The sequence below is a fragment of the Cucurbita pepo genome, chromosome LG09, assembly GCF_002806865.2.
Source record: "Cucurbita pepo subsp. pepo cultivar mu-cu-16 chromosome LG09, ASM280686v2, whole genome shotgun sequence".
In the NCBI taxonomy this organism is placed as follows: Eukaryota; Viridiplantae; Streptophyta; class Magnoliopsida; order Cucurbitales; family Cucurbitaceae; genus Cucurbita; species Cucurbita pepo.
The window spans coordinates 7,882,532-7,900,032 of record NC_036646.1 but is presented as its reverse complement, the minus strand read 5'-3'; the positions used below and the strand labels follow the sequence as shown (position 1 = coordinate 7,900,032).

The window sequence follows — 17,501 nt, the reverse complement described above, 5'->3', positions numbered from 1 at the left end:
TGGCAATCCTTACAATTCCGCCATGTGGGTTTATGTTTTTTGGGTCAAATCTGAGTGATGATTGTTTGCACATAGCTTGTTTCCTTCTCATCATTATGTCCTTTTGAATAGGATAGAGAGGTTTAGAAAGTCCCAAGCTTGGTTTTCATTTCACTGCCTAAATGGAAAGGATTTTGGTTGTATTATTGTAAGATTCTAAGTAAGGTGAGGAAGGTGAGCGGGACAAACATGTTGCACACAATTTGACACTTGAAGAATAAAGGTTTGATAATCTTTTGTACACAACCATCTTAGCATTTGAGGCCAGTAATGTAACTAAGGAAATTCTAAAACGAAGATGATGAAAGACAATAAGGAAACTACAAATGATCAACCTACGTGATTTTATTTTTCTTCCGATCAAACACGCTGAGAAATCTCTTTCACCGTTCTTTTGGAAGACGTATTCAAATAGGAGGATCTTCAAGCATAGCCGTGGATAAATCATTGATGCGAGGATACGCTGCTTTCTCATCGAGTTGGTCCTGTGCCCACATTAACATCTTCAACAAGCTTGGCAGCTTCGGATCTGTAAAACGACAACAAATTGTAATTTGTTAGCCATAAGTACACTAAATCAGGTTGCAGGTGAAAACTAGACTGTTCTTGACTTCTTTTGGTCTGCCATTGATGCGCCTGCTTACTCAAAATACTATCATGTCTCTGTTAGAGTTGAGATCAAAATCAATGATTTTGTTCGAGTACTGATATTAACCAAAGGTTCAATTCTCATTGCCATGGTGTTATTATTGGACATGGCAGAGATCTAGCAGCATTTCTCAAGTAGGAAAGAGAGTACTATTTTAATGTTATGCACTTCAAATGCAAATGGTGGCAAGAATTTTAACCTTTTTCATGACTCTGACTTGTTAAGATGGCTGCATTAACTTCACTTGCTGTCTTCAGGCGCTGAGAGATGTCCAGAAGGTCTCGCACCGGACAGTTGGAAACATCTTCAAAAGCAAGTAAAGCAACTGTTCTCTCCAACTCTTCCAAGAAGCTTTGCTGAAAGAAGTAAAAGGGTTATTTTGGAGAGCAGGTGAAGGTGAAGGGAAATCCACAGTTGAAGTGTACATAAGACATTTCAAATGTCAACGAGTACATAAGCATTTATATACTTTATTGATCTAAGCTACAATATGATGATAGAAAGGTGGAAAGCGAAAGCCACATAAATTACATTTTCTTCTCCCCTTGGTGCAAGCTCCTCCTGAGCAAACTCAAGAGCTTCTTCTACTTTTCCATTACGAATTAGTTCGATCAATCTTTGCTGTTGGAGATGAAAAAACAATTGGGGATTTGTATCCAATATCTGCAAGAGAGTTTACTTTAGACGTGTGTTTAGATAACATAACATCAAGAACTGAAGAGGGAACATCAAACCAACAATATCCAACTATTTTCCAGTTACCATATCAAACTTAATCAGATAGCTGCCATGATAGCAACGAATGATATTTATTTGTTCCGTGTGTGTGTACTACTATTTTCCTTTCTTTAAAAAAGTTATTATTGTTCGATAAGATGATTGGGAATCCAACTTCTCAGTCCATACATATTTACGACTCAAAAGATCACTTAGGATCAAACCACAAATGGAGTGAAATCACATCCTCAGAAAGGAAGGAAAAAGAAGAAAATATTATTGATAATTTCTTAATCGATCATTAAAACCCGTGTCATCAGTTCATCAAGCTATATACCATGAGTAGATGCTAAAGAGACCACTAGCATCTAATATCACAAGTACACACAAGATTTGGTTCAATGAACATGAAAATTACAAAGACAGGGAAGGCGGTAAGTATGTAAAGAACTTTGATTGGTAGCTGGTCTACAGCATATAACATGTCATAAAACACTCAAATTTGCAAGTGAAATTAAGAATCTTCATCACGGGAAGCCAACAGCAGTTAAATATTTTCATGTTCTGGGTATGTGCACGAAGAGAACATAACAAAAGGCTGCAGAGCATAATTCGTCCTATACGTTTATTACTAAAGATCTTGATGAACATCTATTCTAACCACCACCAAACAAAGTTTTTAGTGTGGGAAACAAACCTCGGGATTCAAATCATTCACTTTCTCAATTGCATCCTCAACATTACCGCATTGTACAGCCTTCTTGACGGCCATTCTATCCGTTATGGTCGCAAGATCGATTTCTGCTATATATCCATAAGGAGAAGCAAATAGAAAGGCAAATCTCAAGAACACCACATAAATCAACATTCCACATAAACAAAAATGAAAAGAGGGCCTTAGTTACTGAATTAAATAATGGATACGCTCAGCCCCAGACTCCATCCGAAATTTCTCAGCTGCATCAACATAACCTTCAGTGACAAGGAAATTCATTACCAATTTATTCATGTCTTCTTTCCTAATCTTCACGTCGTTAAGCTTCTTCTCCCACTCTTCCCTTGTAATAACTTTCTTTGACGTGGCCTGAGAGAGTAAAGCAAAGGCCGAATCATATTATGGGGGGAAAAGAACTATAACAAACTATAAACCTATCCGAAGAAAGAATCTTGATTGAAAGATCTGTAGCCCTTTCAGTGGTGAACTCTAAATTCACTTCCTTAAAAGAACACTAAACTAGAATAAAAAACAAAAGGCTGTTGTTTGATTATGCAATCAAGAATGTGCGTTTGAAGTCATATACCATCGCTTCGTTTTCTGCAAATTGACGAATCACAATCCAGAACAATGACATCAGTGCGCTGCCTTCAAATCCATCGATTTATACACAATCAAAACCGCAAACTCACCTAGAAGAAATCTGAGATTAAAAAAAAAGAAAAGAAAATCCGATTACTGATATCATAATCCGACGCTATTACAAACACTAGCTTACTCCAAATACTACTCTCAAGCTCCCAAGAACAAAAATGGAAAGACAAGAGAACAAATCTGATTAAGGAATTAGGCCCTAATTCCACTAAATTTAGAGAGACGAACAAAAAAGACTAGTCGAAAACTTGCAATAAATCCAACAAACTCATTTCGGAGAAAAAATCACGAAGAAAATTGTACCTCTGAAAGATAAATTACTCTCAAAAGGTATCAATCAAGAATCTTCGCTGCTCCCAGTGGATTGCAAATGGCGTTCCGGCGATCCTCAAACGCTGGCTGTCGGGGAGTTGAAATTCTCGGAGTTAATGGATCCGGGTCTGGGCTTCACGGGTCTTATTCGGTTCCTTTCGTGTCCGCTTCACTCAACCAGGCCCAATCGACTTTGGTTGCTTGTGAATAATTAAATCCTTTATATAAATAATAATATACCCATTTTTTTATTTTCCATTTTAATTTTATAAATATTCCAACAAATAATTAAAATATCTAATTACTCTTGTCTTATTGTATTATTCCTCTTTTATTTTCTGAAATTGTTAGAAAAAGCTAATAATAATTCATTATTCATTAAAAGTCACGCACTAAATAGATAAAAATATAAAAAATTAGGAATTAAATTGTAATTTAACCCAAAAAAATGTTATTATATATTTTAGAGAAAAAAAAAATCATGAAATATATTATACAAACTCATAAAAAAATAAATTGATTCAAAACATATTTTAATAGTTTATAACTAAGATATAAATCATGGTATAAATATTAAAAAAAAAATACTAAATTAATATTAAAAAAATGCATTTTACGTTATTAAAAATATCGAATTTCAAAAAATTTAATAATACACTTAATTAAAAAAAACAAAAACAAAAGTATTTTAAAGATATTAAAATACACTAACCAACTTTCCACGGCTATTCAGAGATTGAAATTTCTTATCACACGGAGGTTGAAATTTCTTACCATACGGACTCGTCGTAAATTTCTTACCACACGGGCTATTCAAAGGTTGAAATTTCTTACCACACGAACTCGCCGTAAATGAAATGGTCTTAGTTACGTTGTACCCTGACTTCAGTCCCTATGTCCACTCTTCTCCACCTGTACCCTGACTCAGGTCCCTATGTCTACTCTTTTCCACCCGCACTCAAGAAGCCACTGATCCAGCTATTCAGAGATTGAAATTTCTTATCACACGGGCACTCAAGAAGCCACTGATCCAGCTATTCAGAGATTGAAATTTCTTATCACACGGGCACTCAAGAAGCCACTGATCCAGCTATTCAGAGATTAAAATTTCTTATCACACGGGCTCACTACGGGCTATTCAAAGGTTGAAATTTCTTACCACACGAACTCGCCGTAAATGAAATGGTCTTAGTTAATTTGTACCCTGACTCAGTCCCTATATCCACTCTTCTCCACCTGTACCCTAACCCGGGTCCCTATGTCTACTCTTCTCCACCCGCACTCAAGAAGCCACTGATCTGACTCGTCCACTCTTCTCCACCCGCAACTCAAGATCGTAATAGACTAGATTGATTTTCACGTTTGTTCTTATTCCAACATCCCTTCAAAAAAATTTCTAAAAATTCAAGAACATCTTGTGACCAATTATAAAATTTATGAATATTTTTATTAATTTACCCGAAACCAATCAAATTATCCAACATTTCATCCATTTTACAAACCATGTAACAATCAAATTCCCAGAACAAGAAGTTTCCTTAAAATCATCGAAACAATTTGAATAGATTCATCTAATTCTTCTGATCATCATCATCATCATCACTTATCCTACTCCTACATCTCGCATTCAACCAAGAAACAATATCATTTCGAACAATCTCCACATTCTCATCCGTCTCCCCAAACAGCATAGAATGCATCATTCCCTCATAAATCTTCATCGTCTTGTCCTCGCTCTGCGCTTCCTCATACAGAGATTTGCTCACATTCGGATCCGTAACAACATCCGCATCGCCATGGACGACGATGAACGGCAGCTTCACATCCCCCAGCCTCCCGCTCAAATCCTCTGTAACTCTCAAAAGCTCCACCACAGTTCCCAATCTGGGTTTCCCCCTATACCTCATCGGATTCATCTCCGCCACAATCTTCTTCTCCTCCACCTTCACCGACTTCTCCAAAAGATCCGCCGTCGGCACAATCGCCAAACTCGGCAAAAACCTCGCAACCGCCGTAAGAAATTGAGGAATCGGCCAAATGGGTTTCACTTTATCAGAGATTTTGCACATGGGTGCGACGAGAATAGCGCCCTCGAACCCTTTGGGATCAGCGAAATGAATCAATAAGCAAATCGCACCGCCCATTGACTCGCCGAAGAGGAAGGCGGGCAGACCCTGAAATTGGGGGTTCAATTTAACGAATCGGAAGAAGGAGAGACAGTCGTGGACAACAGAGTCGACATTAGGGACGAAGGCTTTGAGACCTTCGGATCCGCCATGGCCTTCGAGGTCGAGAGCGAAGCAGGCGAAACCCATCTGGGCGAGGAAGATGGCAGTGGCTTGGAAGGTCCAGCTGATGTTGTTGCCGTAGCCATGGACCATGAAGATGAGGGCTCGGGGAGGGGTGGGAGGCAGAGGAAGCCATGAACGAGTGAAGAGCTTGAGGCCGCGAGGGGAAGTGTAGAAGGATTTGGAGGATTTGATTCGTTGAGAAGCGTAATAATCTTCCTCGGAGATGTTTCCCCAGTAGTTCAGAAAGGATTGGGGATTTTGGTGATGGGTTTGGGACATTTCTCCCAAAGGAATTTTGGGATTTTTGGATTAGGGTTTGTGATTGGCGTTGAACGGAAAGAGCCAAAACGGATTAACTGTACTCCGTTTTCGGACTCACTCTCCCCTCACGTGTTGAACTCTCTTCCAATTTAATTTTTATAATTTTATTATTTTCTACGATTAAAGAAATAAAATTGAAAATTTCAAGCCAAACAAACAATATTTGTTAGGGATAGGCTTGAGTTGTTTCGCAAGTGAGCTAGACACGGGTATGTCAGTGAGGACGCCAACCTCCAAAATGTGTGGATTGTAAGATCTCACATCAATTGGAGAGTAGAATAAAACATTTACTCTGGTACTGAGTAAAACATACAATATTTGCAATTTGAGTGGTACATGAATGAATAGACAATATTTGAACGAAGTATTTTTTATAAGAGGGTAGAAACTTCTCCCGAGCAGACAAGTTTTAAAAACCTTGAAGAAACCCCGAAAGGAAAAGCTAAAAAAGACAATGTCGGCTAGCGATGGGCTTGGAGCGTTATATTCTCCTCTCAACCCACCCATTAAGGCCCATTCTTCTATTCTTATCAACACTTCTCAAGCCCTAATTTCATCTTCTTTTATCATCACCTCCCTCACAAAACCCAAATGCTCTCTCTACCAAATCCCATTTTACTCTAAAAAAAAAAAAAAAAAATTATCTTTTTTCTCAAACTTTTTTTAAAATAATATAGCTATCAAATGTTACTATTTTTCTATTTTTTAAAAACAGAAAATAAGAAATAATTATCAAGAAAAAAAAAAAAAAAAGGGTTTAGGCTCAAAATTTAGAATCCAAATTCACCGATGGCTTCAAATCTTGGACATGGAGCATTACCGATGGTATCAAATTGGAACCTTTCATGGGCATGTGACACCAAAGCTACGACATGATTAAGATAAGTTCTAAATAATTCATAATTACTATATATACAAACACGGTGTAACTTCAAAATTATACGCGTTTGATTTGGACCAACTAGGTAGGATAACTTCTTGAAATTTTTTCTATGAAGACAAAAAATATAGATAACGACGTCAGTATTGAACTTGATAGGTATATGAACGAATATTTGAACACCAATATTGAAATTTTTTTGTGGGTTTGTTGATGAAACTTGAACAACTTATTGAAAGTCTATAAAATTATTTGATGATATATGATGGTTGAAATTTTCAAAAGACAGAAGAAACAAGTCTAAAAAAGAAGCCAATAAAACTGGTGGAAGACAGATAAAAAGGGAGGGAAAATGAGGTGATGGGTAGCCTTTTTACGTAACCATGAGTTGTGTCCCAACACCAGGCATCGAATTGTATACTCAAAACGTCATTAAAACAGAACCAAAACAAATGGAAGATGAAAAACGAGCACCAAAAAGTGTATAGTAACTGAGTGGTTCATAACACACTTAAGTTAGGGTTTGCCCAACCTAAGTAGCAAAAAAGGGTGTCTTTTTTCGCACGTTCCCGAAAGTGTAATAGCCTATGCCCACCGCTACTTGTCCTATTTGGCTTTCCACTAAAGATTTTAAAACATTTCTGATAGGGAGAGGTTTCCACACTGTTATAAATAATGTTTAGTTCTCCTCTCCAACCGATATGTGATGTCTGCTAAGGAAAGGTTCCACACTCTTTTAAAGAATGTTTCGTCTCTTCTCTTCCCCAACTGATGTGGGATGACTGTTAGGGAGAAGTTTCTACACTCTTTCGTTCTCCTCTCTAACCGATGTGGGATCTCACAATTCACCACCTTACGAGTTAACGTTAACTGGCATTGTTGAATCTTAAATGTTATTTTTAGTTAATTTGAGTAGGTTTGTAAAGGAAAATGCCCAAGTGTTGGTAGGAATAGTGCCATAAAGTGGCTCTATAATTAGTTTTAGAAGCTTATAAATACATTTCTTTCTATTGTAAAGAGGCAAAGCAGACAAAAAAATAATAATAATAATAATAATAATAATAGAATAGTTTTTCAGATTGTCTCTGTCTATCGTGTTAGTGTGAGATTTATTACACAAATTTGTGAGATTTATATAACAAGCACTCATTCCTTTCTCCCATCAATGTGGTACCCTTCAATCCATCCCCTTTGAGGCCCAACGTTCTTGTTGACACACTGTCTCGTGTCCACCCTTTTTCAGAACTCAGCCTCCTCAATGACACATTGTCTAGTGTCTAGCTCTGATATTATTTGTAACGACTCAAGTCCATCATTAATAGATAGTGTCATTTTTGAGCTATCTCTTTCGAGATTCATCTCAAAATTTTAAAATACGTTTGATAGGAAGAAATTTACACTACGAGAAAGTATGATAGACCCATTAGGGAAGGCTTTCTAGTTTAAGAAGGCAAAAAGACAAGGGAAGAAAATGGTGATGAAGTAAGGGTTGGAGGAAGTGGGTAGGTGTGGATATGTACAGAACATGTCAAAAAAAAGCTGAATGATTCAGATCAGATGCAGCAAATGGAGGGAAGTGCGTGAAAAGAAAACTGGTGTACGTTTTGTGGCAAAATTTGGTGCTTTTAAGAGTCACATCAAAGGCCAATTCATTTTACGTATGCCATTGCTAGCTAGCAGTGGCAGTGGCTGTGGCTGTGGCATCGGGAATGGCATTGGCTTGGCGCTGTTTGAGTGGGCAGCTGGTCTTTGACATCACTTACAATCAATACCTTTCAATGACTTTCTTTTTTGCCCCATCATCCATTTAGGATAGACTCGAATATTTTCAAACTCTTTTGTTTGTTTTTTTCTTCCCTTTTTTCTTTTGTTTCACAAAAGTAATTAATCTACTGTCTTTCTTTCTATTCATTTTAATATTTTATTTATCATCTTCATTCCAAGATCTTACATTGATTGGAGAGAAAAACGAAACAAAACATTTCTTATAAGGGTGTCAAAATCTCTGGTTAGATATTTTAAAATTGTGAGGCTGAAGCGGACAATATCTACTAACGGTAGAATGATGCTGTTACATATTAACTATAGACTTAGACTGTTACAAATGATAAGTTAGACATATACGTGTTTTAAAACTGTGAGGCTGACAATGATATATAACGGGCTAAAGCTTAGACGGAGATTATCTCATAAGTCATTCTCGTAACTTCCCAAGGATAGAATGGATTTTGAGCAATTCTATGTTGAGTGATCTCTTAGAAATTTTCATAGGATGCACGTGAGTGAAAACAAAACATGCTAGAAAGAAGCGAGGTGTAGGTAACGTGACTATGTGGTAGGAAATGAAGGGGAATGTTGAGGTCATTCTCCCAGTAAGATGTAGTTCGAGGACGAACCAACGCTATCGTTATAGAAACTAACATTAGGCTCGAAAATTTCAAAAATAAGAATAATTCTTATAAAGAAAACGTGTGGATAAAAAAACTTTAGGTCAATAATCAATCTTTTTTTCTTAAAAAAATTGTTCTTAAAAGCACTAGTTGAGTAAAAGGGGCATTAATTTGAAAAGGAGAATAGGCTTTTGCCCCACACTCTTGCCCCACAATGGTCAGATAACCACTCATATTTAAGCCCTAGTGTCGCCCATTAACGCCGTGCGTTGCCTAACCCAACCCTACTATTGCGCCGGCGCCGGCGGCCACTGCCCAACCATTCCTAACTTTTCTTTCAACATTTATCCACTTCTACTTCATTCAAACGTTCCAAAATCTTTTAAGGATGGATTGCATTCACACACCAACAAACACAAATGAACGAAGAGATACAAAAATTTACGTAATTTGAAAAGAAGAAATTTCCTTACATCTATAAGAATACTAGACAAACTTTTATTATAAACATAGCAATATTAACGCTCATACGATGAATCAAGATGAGAGTGTACCAATATGGGAGATGAACTAAATGAAACTAATACCTATTCATACCTCAAAAGAAATGATACATGAATAGGATGTGAGCGATCTTGAGACTAGGATAGCTCTCTAGACCATGTTCGAATGTACATTTTTGGTATAGGTACATTTCTATAGAATGTGGTCTTGGTTAAAAAGGGTCGCTCTCAATACCACATTCGAATGAGAGCGATCCTGAGAGTAGGATGACTGAGAACTTCATGGTTATGCGTGCTTTACTTAGAACAATTCTATGTTGAGTGACCTCCTATGAATTTTCATAAGATGCACGTAAGTGAGGACATAACATGTTGGAAGGATTTGTATTGGTTAGTGTGGATGAGATAGTTTTGTAATGACTCTAATTTCCTATTGAAATCAAGGTTGGCACGACATGCATAACAAGTCTATAATGCGCGTAAAGTTCATTTAAAATGTTTCATAAATACTTCTCTACACATGACCCATGTTGCGTGTACATGGATCCACTAGGCAGGCGTATACGTATCTCCTGGACTTGCCCTTCAATTACCGCACGACGTTGCCAGAGCCATGGAGGGAAAGAAGCTTGCATGATATCATGTCAAACATAAATATTGTAGTATACGGGTATGTATTCATCATAACATGAGAAGTACCCCAATACATGTGACATAAAAATACATGGGTCCCCATAACTTTAAATTATATGATATGTAGATCGTACATTCGTTCTTTCATAAACATTTTCATGAATACATACTCGAGTGAGAACAAAATATGCTGGAAAGACGATGGTTGGTTGCAAGATTTGGCAATGTCTATCCAAATTTGTCAGTCTCAAAATTGAAAAAAAAAAATGCAACTAAATCCTACTAAGCTTTAACAAAAATTTGCACTTCCAAATTTTCTAATTTAGCATGTTTGCCTAATCTTTAGTTGAAGATCACCTAACCTTCAAATTCAACGTTATCAAAAGCTTGCTCGATATGAGTTTAAACCTAAAAAGTGGACGATGTAATATCACGACCAAGATATATTATCTTAATAGTAAAAAGAAGAATTATAGATATCTAATTAAGAAACAAAATGTCGAAATCCACGAAAATGCTACTGTTATTTAAGGATAAAAGAAGAACGAGAGAGATAAAAGCAATCCGAGTTCGAGTTTTTTTTTTCTTCATAAAGTTTGGATAAATAAATGAATTCCATCTCATAATTCAACTAAACATAAAGTTGGAATCTTAGTCATTATTTCAATAACATAACCTAAATTTGATGGGTTTTTTTTGTCAGATCCAAATTCAAAAAAAGAGCCATAACCCACCAAAGGGTTCGCCACAAAATTCCATCTTTCCACTTTGTGATGACGATGATCGGGATCTCGGTTTTCTTAGAACCACCTTTTTCTTCGTCTCAATATTGAGTTATAACAACTCAAGCACATCGCGAGTAAATATTGCCCGCTTTAGCCCGTTATGTATCGTCGTCAGCTTCACGATTTTAAAATGCATCTACTATAGAGAGGATCTAGCCCTAATTCGACCAATACCTCGTATCATCTGTTAAGTGGCTTTGATACCATTTGTAATACTACAAGCTCACCACTAGCAGTATTGTTTGCTTTGACCAGTTACATATGACCGTCAATCTCATGGTTTTAAAATGTCTGTCAGGGAGAGGTTTCCCCTCTCCAACCAATGTAGGATTTCGTAATCCACTCCTTTGGGGGCACAACATTCTCGTTGACACACTGTCCAGTGTCTGACCTTGATACCATTTGTTACAGTCTAAGCTGATAGTTGGTAGATATTGTCTATTTTGACTCGTGACGTATGATATTAGAGCTAGAAACCGGGTGGTGTGCCAGCAAGGATGCTGGACCTCCAAGGAATTGGATTGTGAGATCCCATATCGGTTGGAGAGAAAAACGAAACATTTCTTATAAGGGTGTAGAAACCTCTCTCTAATAAATACGTTTTAAAATCGTGAGACTGACAGCAATACATAATGGAGCAAAGCGGACAATATCTGCTCACTAGACTTGAGCTCAACTAACTAAGCAAGCAATGAAACATACCAAGAATGTGTGTGGTTTTTGGCTACGTAATTGGACAGAACAGTGTTTTATAAATATGTCGTAATTGTTTTGTCCTTTTTGCTTAGAATCGATAGTGGCTTCTGCAAAATTCCTTTTAAACACTGTGATATTACCACACGCTTCAGTACTAAAAGTAATCTCAGTTGCATGTTGTTTACTTTTGAAATGGATCTCCATAAAAGCATTCCTCAAAAGGAAATCAGAACAATTGTAAGTTTACAATCCTTAGGGCTTCGTTCATACAAAGTTGTATGTCAAAATTGTATATTATGACTAGTTGAATTATATTTAGGTAGACGGTTGCCTTTACAGACAAGCACATGTTTTGTTTTTTCTCTAACATACACGTTTTAAATTCGTAAGGCTAACGACGACCAGTAACAGGTTAAATATCTGCTAGTGGTAGATTTGAGCTATTACAAATAATATTAGAGCCAGACACCAGGTGGTGTGTCAGCGAAAACGTTGGACCTCTAAGGGGATGGATTATGAANAGGATAGGTTGTATTTAAATAGGAAATCTGTTTACAAGATTTCACAACCGGATTTTGAAGAGCAGTCAAACTTTCTTTCAGTCCTTCTCTCTCTCTTATTTGAGGCATTTTATCTTTCTTCCAACAACCTCCTATCGACAATATCCTCTGATTTCCCTGGCCGATTATCGAAATCCAACNTCCCACATTGGTTGGGGAGGAGAACGAAGCATTCCTTATAAGGTAAAACCGTGAGCTGACAGCGAAACGTAACAGGTGCAATATCTGCTAGCGGTGAACTTGAGCTATTACAAATGGTATTAGAGCTAGGCACCGAATGGTGTATTAGTAAGGACGCTGGCCCCCAAAGGAGATGGATTGTGAGATCACACATCAATAAGAGAAGAGATTACAAATGGTATTAGAGCTAGACATCGAACAGTGTATCAGTGAGGACGCTGGCCCCCCAAAAGATGTGGATTGTGATATCCCACCTCAACCAAAGGGAGGAACACACATTTTTTTACAAGGGCATGGAAACCTTTCCCATGCAAAAAAAAAAAAAAAATATGGATAAAAACAAATAACCTTATAAAAGATTATCCCCAATTGAACCAAAAGAAAACTAATTTGAAAACAGCTGAAGAACTGATTCTAAATTGTTGTAAAATTTTTGAAGAACATGTAAAGATCAAACAACCCATCTAAAAGAAAGGTTGAAATAAGATCCCAAAGCCAAACCAAAAATGCAAATTAGGAAAGAAAAAACAAGACCCAGCATCAAATGAACACAGTTTTGGCACGTGGAAGACAGCATATCCCTCTCTCTCTCTCTCTCTCTCTCTCTCTCTCTCCAATTCATTTCAGAAGATTGGAGTGTATAAATGGTGAAGTGGGTGTGTTTCCAATGCTTCATAAACACTTCTCCTTAACATATTATTTACCATTATGAAGGTTTCAATAATGGGCACGGTTTTTGTGGTCTGTGCTCTGCTTGTGCCGCCTGCGTTGGGATTGCCTAAAACACAATGCCCTTTACACACTCATCACTCCCGACAAGACGACCTCGTCACTAACTTGCCCGGCCAACCCCTCGTCGGATTCCGCCATTTCGCCGGCTATGTCACCGTCCACGAGCCCCATGGCAGGGCATTGTTTTACTGGTTCTATGAAGCCGCCTCTCACCCTGACCAAAAACCCTTGGTTCTTTGGCTCAATGGAGGTAATCAATCATTTCATCCTACCATTTTCAATGTTGTTCTGAGGTGAGGTGACAAAAGATTCTCGTTTATTTGGTTGGGTTTCAGGTCCTGGGTGCTCCTCTGTGGGTTATGGAGCAACACAAGAGATTGGTCCTTTCATAGTGGACAATGATGCAAATGGACTCAAATTAAATGACTATTCTTGGAATAAAGGTATTTCAAATAAAAACATTATCAATCTCTATCCAAATCTTCCAAATTTTTTTCAAAAAATTTAAGAAAAGAATACACTTTAATCATCATGATGATATGATGCAGAGGCCAATATGTTGTTCTTGGAATCTCCTGTTGGTGTCGGCTTTTCTTACACAAATACAACTACCGATTACCACAATTTGGGCGACGAATTTACAGGTAATGGGTGTTTGGGGAATGACCATAGATTTATAAATAAGAAATACATCTCCACTGGTACGAAGTCTTTTGGGGTAGCCCAAAGCAAACCCACCAGAGCTTATACTCGAAGTGGACAATATCATACCATTGTGGAGGTTTGTGATTCCTAATTGTATCAGAGTCATGCCCTTAACTTAGTCATGTCAATAAAATCCTCAAGTGTCAAACAAAGAAGTTACTAGCCTCAAAAGTGTGGTAAACAATGACTCAAGTGTCGAACAAAGGGTGTACTTTGTTCGAAGGCTCCAGAGAAAGGAGTTGAGTCTCAGTTAAGAGGAGGTTGTTCGAGGGCTACATTGACCTTAGGGGAGACTCTATAGTGTACTTGATTCGAGGCGGGGATTGTTAGGAGGGAGTCCCACATTTGCTAATTAAGAGGACGATCATGGGCTAATAAGTAAGAAATACATCTTCATTGGTACGAGGCTTTCTGGGGAAGCCCAAAGCAAAGCCACGAGAGCTTATACTCAAAGTGGACAATATCATACCATTGTGGAGAGTCGTGGTTTCTAACTTTTGAGTATTACAATAAAAAGATTCTTCCTTTCACAATATAACATGATTTTATGTGATGTTTTTGGACAGCAAACGATGCTTATACCTTTCTACAAAACTGGTTCCTCAAGTTTCCATCCTACAAAAACCATACATTTTACATCGCAGGAGAAAGCTATGCAGGTTTTCATCGATTTCCCACCGATAATCACTTGATTTCATGTCGTGTTTTTTATTAATCACATCAACTGTCTTGTAAACAAAAAAAACAGGCAAATATGTTCCCGAGCTGGCTGAGCTCATCTATGATAGGAATAAAGATTCCTCCTTTCACATCGATTTGCATGGGGTTTTGGTATGTTCATTGTATATATAATTCCACTAAATCTTTGATTTGTGGTTCATATTTTATAATGATTTTTGATTGATTCATCACAGTTGGGGAACCCTGAAACTTCTGATGGTGATGATTGGCGAGGGATGGTGGATTATGCATGGAGCCATGCAGTTATTTCTGATGAAACTCATAAAATTATAAGAGAAAGCTGTGATTTTAATAGCAATGATACTTGGAGTAATAATACTTGTAGTGATGCAGTTGATGAATTGCTTAGCCAATACAAAGAAATTGATATCTATAGTCTTTATACGTCTCTTTGCATGGCCAATTCTGCATCTGCTGATGGCAATTCCATGCAAACGCTTATGATCAAGCATTCTAATACCATGGTTGTCGAGAAATTTCTTATTTTTTTAGTACGTTTAAAGTGGATGATATCATGTAGTTAACGTATTTTTGTTTGATGAAACAGATGCCGAGAATGATGGGTGGATACGATCCGTGCCTTGATGGCTATGCGAAAACGTTTTATAATAGACCAGATGTGCAAAAAGCCCTCCATGTGAGTGATGGGCATCAACTCAAAAATTGGAGCATTTGCAAGTATGTAGTTCATTTTTCCTTTCATTTTTTTTTTCGGGTCCAAAAAACAATTTGAATTTAGGGTTAAATTACACATAATACCTCTATCCTTTTAAGTTTTGAAATGTTTCATTTTTACTTCTAACTTCAAAATTTGTTTTTGAACTATAAACATGGACCTTGACGTGAGCTAATATGTATAAATTAGAAAGCATGTGTGATATTATTCATGACTATATAGAAGACTAAGATCGTTGTTATCATCTGAAAAAAGATCGATATTTGTGAGAGCTCACATCGGTTGGAGAGAGGACGGAGCACTATTTATAAGGGTGTCAAAACTTCTCCCTATCAAACGCGTTCTAAAGCCGTGAGTCTGACGACCATAGATAATGGGTCAAAATAGGCAATATTTGCTAGTTGTGAGATTGGGTTGTTACAAATGATATCAGAGCAGACACTGAGCGATGTGCCGGCGAGAACGTTGGGCCTCCAAGGGGGTGGATTGTGAGATCCCACGTTGGGGAGGGGAACAAAACACTCTTTATAAGGGTGTGTAGAAACTTCTCCCTAAAAGACGCGTTTTAAAACCGTGAGGCTAACGGTGATACATAAATCATCTAAAAAATCAATTTTGACCCATGAACTACCACATCCATTTATGTAATGGTGTTGTAAATGATGTTATGTAAGTCCTTCCACTTTAAGTGTGGTATCAAATTTATAGAAAAAGAACGAAACTTTTTAAAGTTCGTGACATCGACCCATTCGGGTAATCTTTTGATGTGCACTGACATTGATGAGATTGAAAAACAGCACCACCATGTTCGAAAACTGGTCAGACTCAAAGCCTTCGATGATTCCTATATACAAGAAGCTAATTGCAGCTGGGCTTAGGGTATGGATCTACAGGTAATTAAAACACCTTAAACACATTTCTACGTTACTTAACTAAGATCTAATTTGAATTAGAGAGATTTAAGTATGTTCATCAAATAAATTGAACTAAATTTGGTTATGGAAACAGTGGAGATACCGATGGAAGAGTTCCCGTGTTGTCGACAAGATACAGTCTTAGTTCACTCGGTCTACCAATTACGAAGGCATGGAGGCCTTGGTACCATGAGAAGCAGGTAATGATTCCGATTCTCGAACGGGATTTAAACCCGAAAACTGAAACAAAATCGTTATCAAATAAAGTTGAGCGTGTTCGATTGGGTGCAGGTGAGCGGGTGGTACCAGGAATATGCTGGCCTAACGTTTGCAACATTTAGGGGAGCTGGGCATGCAGTGCCATCCTTCGAGCCAAGCAGTTCATTGGCGTTCTTTGCTTCGTTTCTGAATGGACAAACCCTACCTTCTTCTAAATGATTGATTTGGAAGTGGTTTTAGCTAATGTATTTGTATTAGAAGATTTAATTAATGATGTTTTTGGATGAACAAGAGAAATTTTAGTGTATAACATAATGTTTCTACTCAATTATAAAGATGGGAGCTAAACAAAGTACATCGTTTGTTTGACACCTGGTCGCTATGATGTGTATACCTTCAAAGCTCATAACTTCTTTGTTTGACACTTACGATTCTATTGACGTGACTAAGTTAAGATATGGGTATGACTATGATACCATGTTGGGAATAACGAACCTCCACATTAGTATGATATTGTCCACTTTGAATATAAGCTATTATGGTTTTGCTTTAAGGCCTCATACGAGTAGAGATAGTGTCTGATATGAACCAAGACATCAATAGTAAAATATAAATTTTATGGAAGATGTGAAGAAAATATTGTTAAAATTATCAAAAGATGTTTCAATTCATGCCACATTCAAGAAGATTCAAGATTTATTGTTATAAATTTTGGATGGATCATAATTTAGAGTTACGATGTTTCATTAATGCATTTTAGGATTTTTTATTTACTTTAGATTACATTTACATAATAGTTAATTATGGTCATAAAGTATGAATGTTACAACTCGGGTTTCATTTTGAGGTTATTTAAAGCCATGTTCGTTGTATTAGTGAAAGAGACTTAAAAATGTAGTAAAATGATTATTTAGCCCCGAGCTAAGTTTCATTGCAATTCTATGCAGTTTAGACTGCAAGCTTGACATCATCAATATTGCCGGTAAAGTAATTACACTTAAAAGAGTGTTCTTGTCTTAAGATATTTTATCAATAAGGTAATCTGAATCNTTGTCGGTAAAGTAATTACACTTAAAAGAGTGTTCTTGTCTTAAGATATTTTATCAACAAGGTGATCTGAATTTTACTTCTCTTGTAGTGATTTCTTATCCCTCGGTATCAAAGCTTTCTTTGTGTTGATTCCTTATCA

The 17,501-nt window shown here is 37.1% G+C and overlaps 3 protein-coding genes across 4 annotated transcripts; 1 reads left to right on the top strand and 2 right to left on the bottom strand.

The window, feature by feature from the left end:
- Positions 1–231: 231 nt before the first annotated feature.
- Positions 232–3,236, bottom strand: LOC111802566 (protein GID8 homolog). Of its 2 annotated transcripts, none has more exons than XM_023686979.1 (7): positions 3,078–3,236; positions 2,707–2,823; positions 2,330–2,489; positions 2,103–2,209; positions 1,220–1,351; positions 888–1,044; positions 232–568 (listed from the first exon to the last, which is right to left on the bottom strand). In XM_023686979.1, exons 2-7 carry the CDS (start codon positions 2,755–2,757, stop codon positions 447–449), a joined length of 729 nt encoding a protein of 242 aa, XP_023542747.1. In that variant the 5' UTR covers positions 2,758–2,823; positions 3,078–3,236; the 3' UTR covers positions 232–446. The 2 variants fall into 2 exon arrangements, with proteins under 2 accessions (XP_023542747.1, XP_023542748.1); XM_023686980.1 differs by having other exon boundaries at positions 2,707–2,812; positions 3,078–3,218.
- A 1,273-nt stretch (positions 3,237–4,509) lies between these two features.
- LOC111802539 (caffeoylshikimate esterase-like) lies at positions 4,510–5,761 on the bottom strand. Its single transcript, XM_023686946.1, has one exon. The coding sequence runs from the start codon at positions 5,654–5,656 to the stop codon at positions 4,658–4,660; it is 999 nt and encodes a 332-aa protein (XP_023542714.1). The 5' UTR covers positions 5,657–5,761; the 3' UTR covers positions 4,510–4,657.
- A 7,253-nt stretch (positions 5,762–13,014) lies between these two features.
- LOC111802498 (serine carboxypeptidase-like 31) lies at positions 13,015–16,531 on the top strand. The gene is made up of 10 exons (XM_023686893.1): positions 13,015–13,307; positions 13,393–13,500; positions 13,606–13,701; positions 14,329–14,421; positions 14,511–14,593; positions 14,677–14,967; positions 15,051–15,181; positions 15,977–16,072; positions 16,188–16,293; positions 16,385–16,531. Exons 1-10 carry the CDS (start codon positions 13,034–13,036, stop codon positions 16,529–16,531), a joined length of 1,425 nt encoding a protein of 474 aa, XP_023542661.1. The 5' UTR covers positions 13,015–13,033.
- Positions 16,532–17,501: the final 970 nt, after the last annotated feature.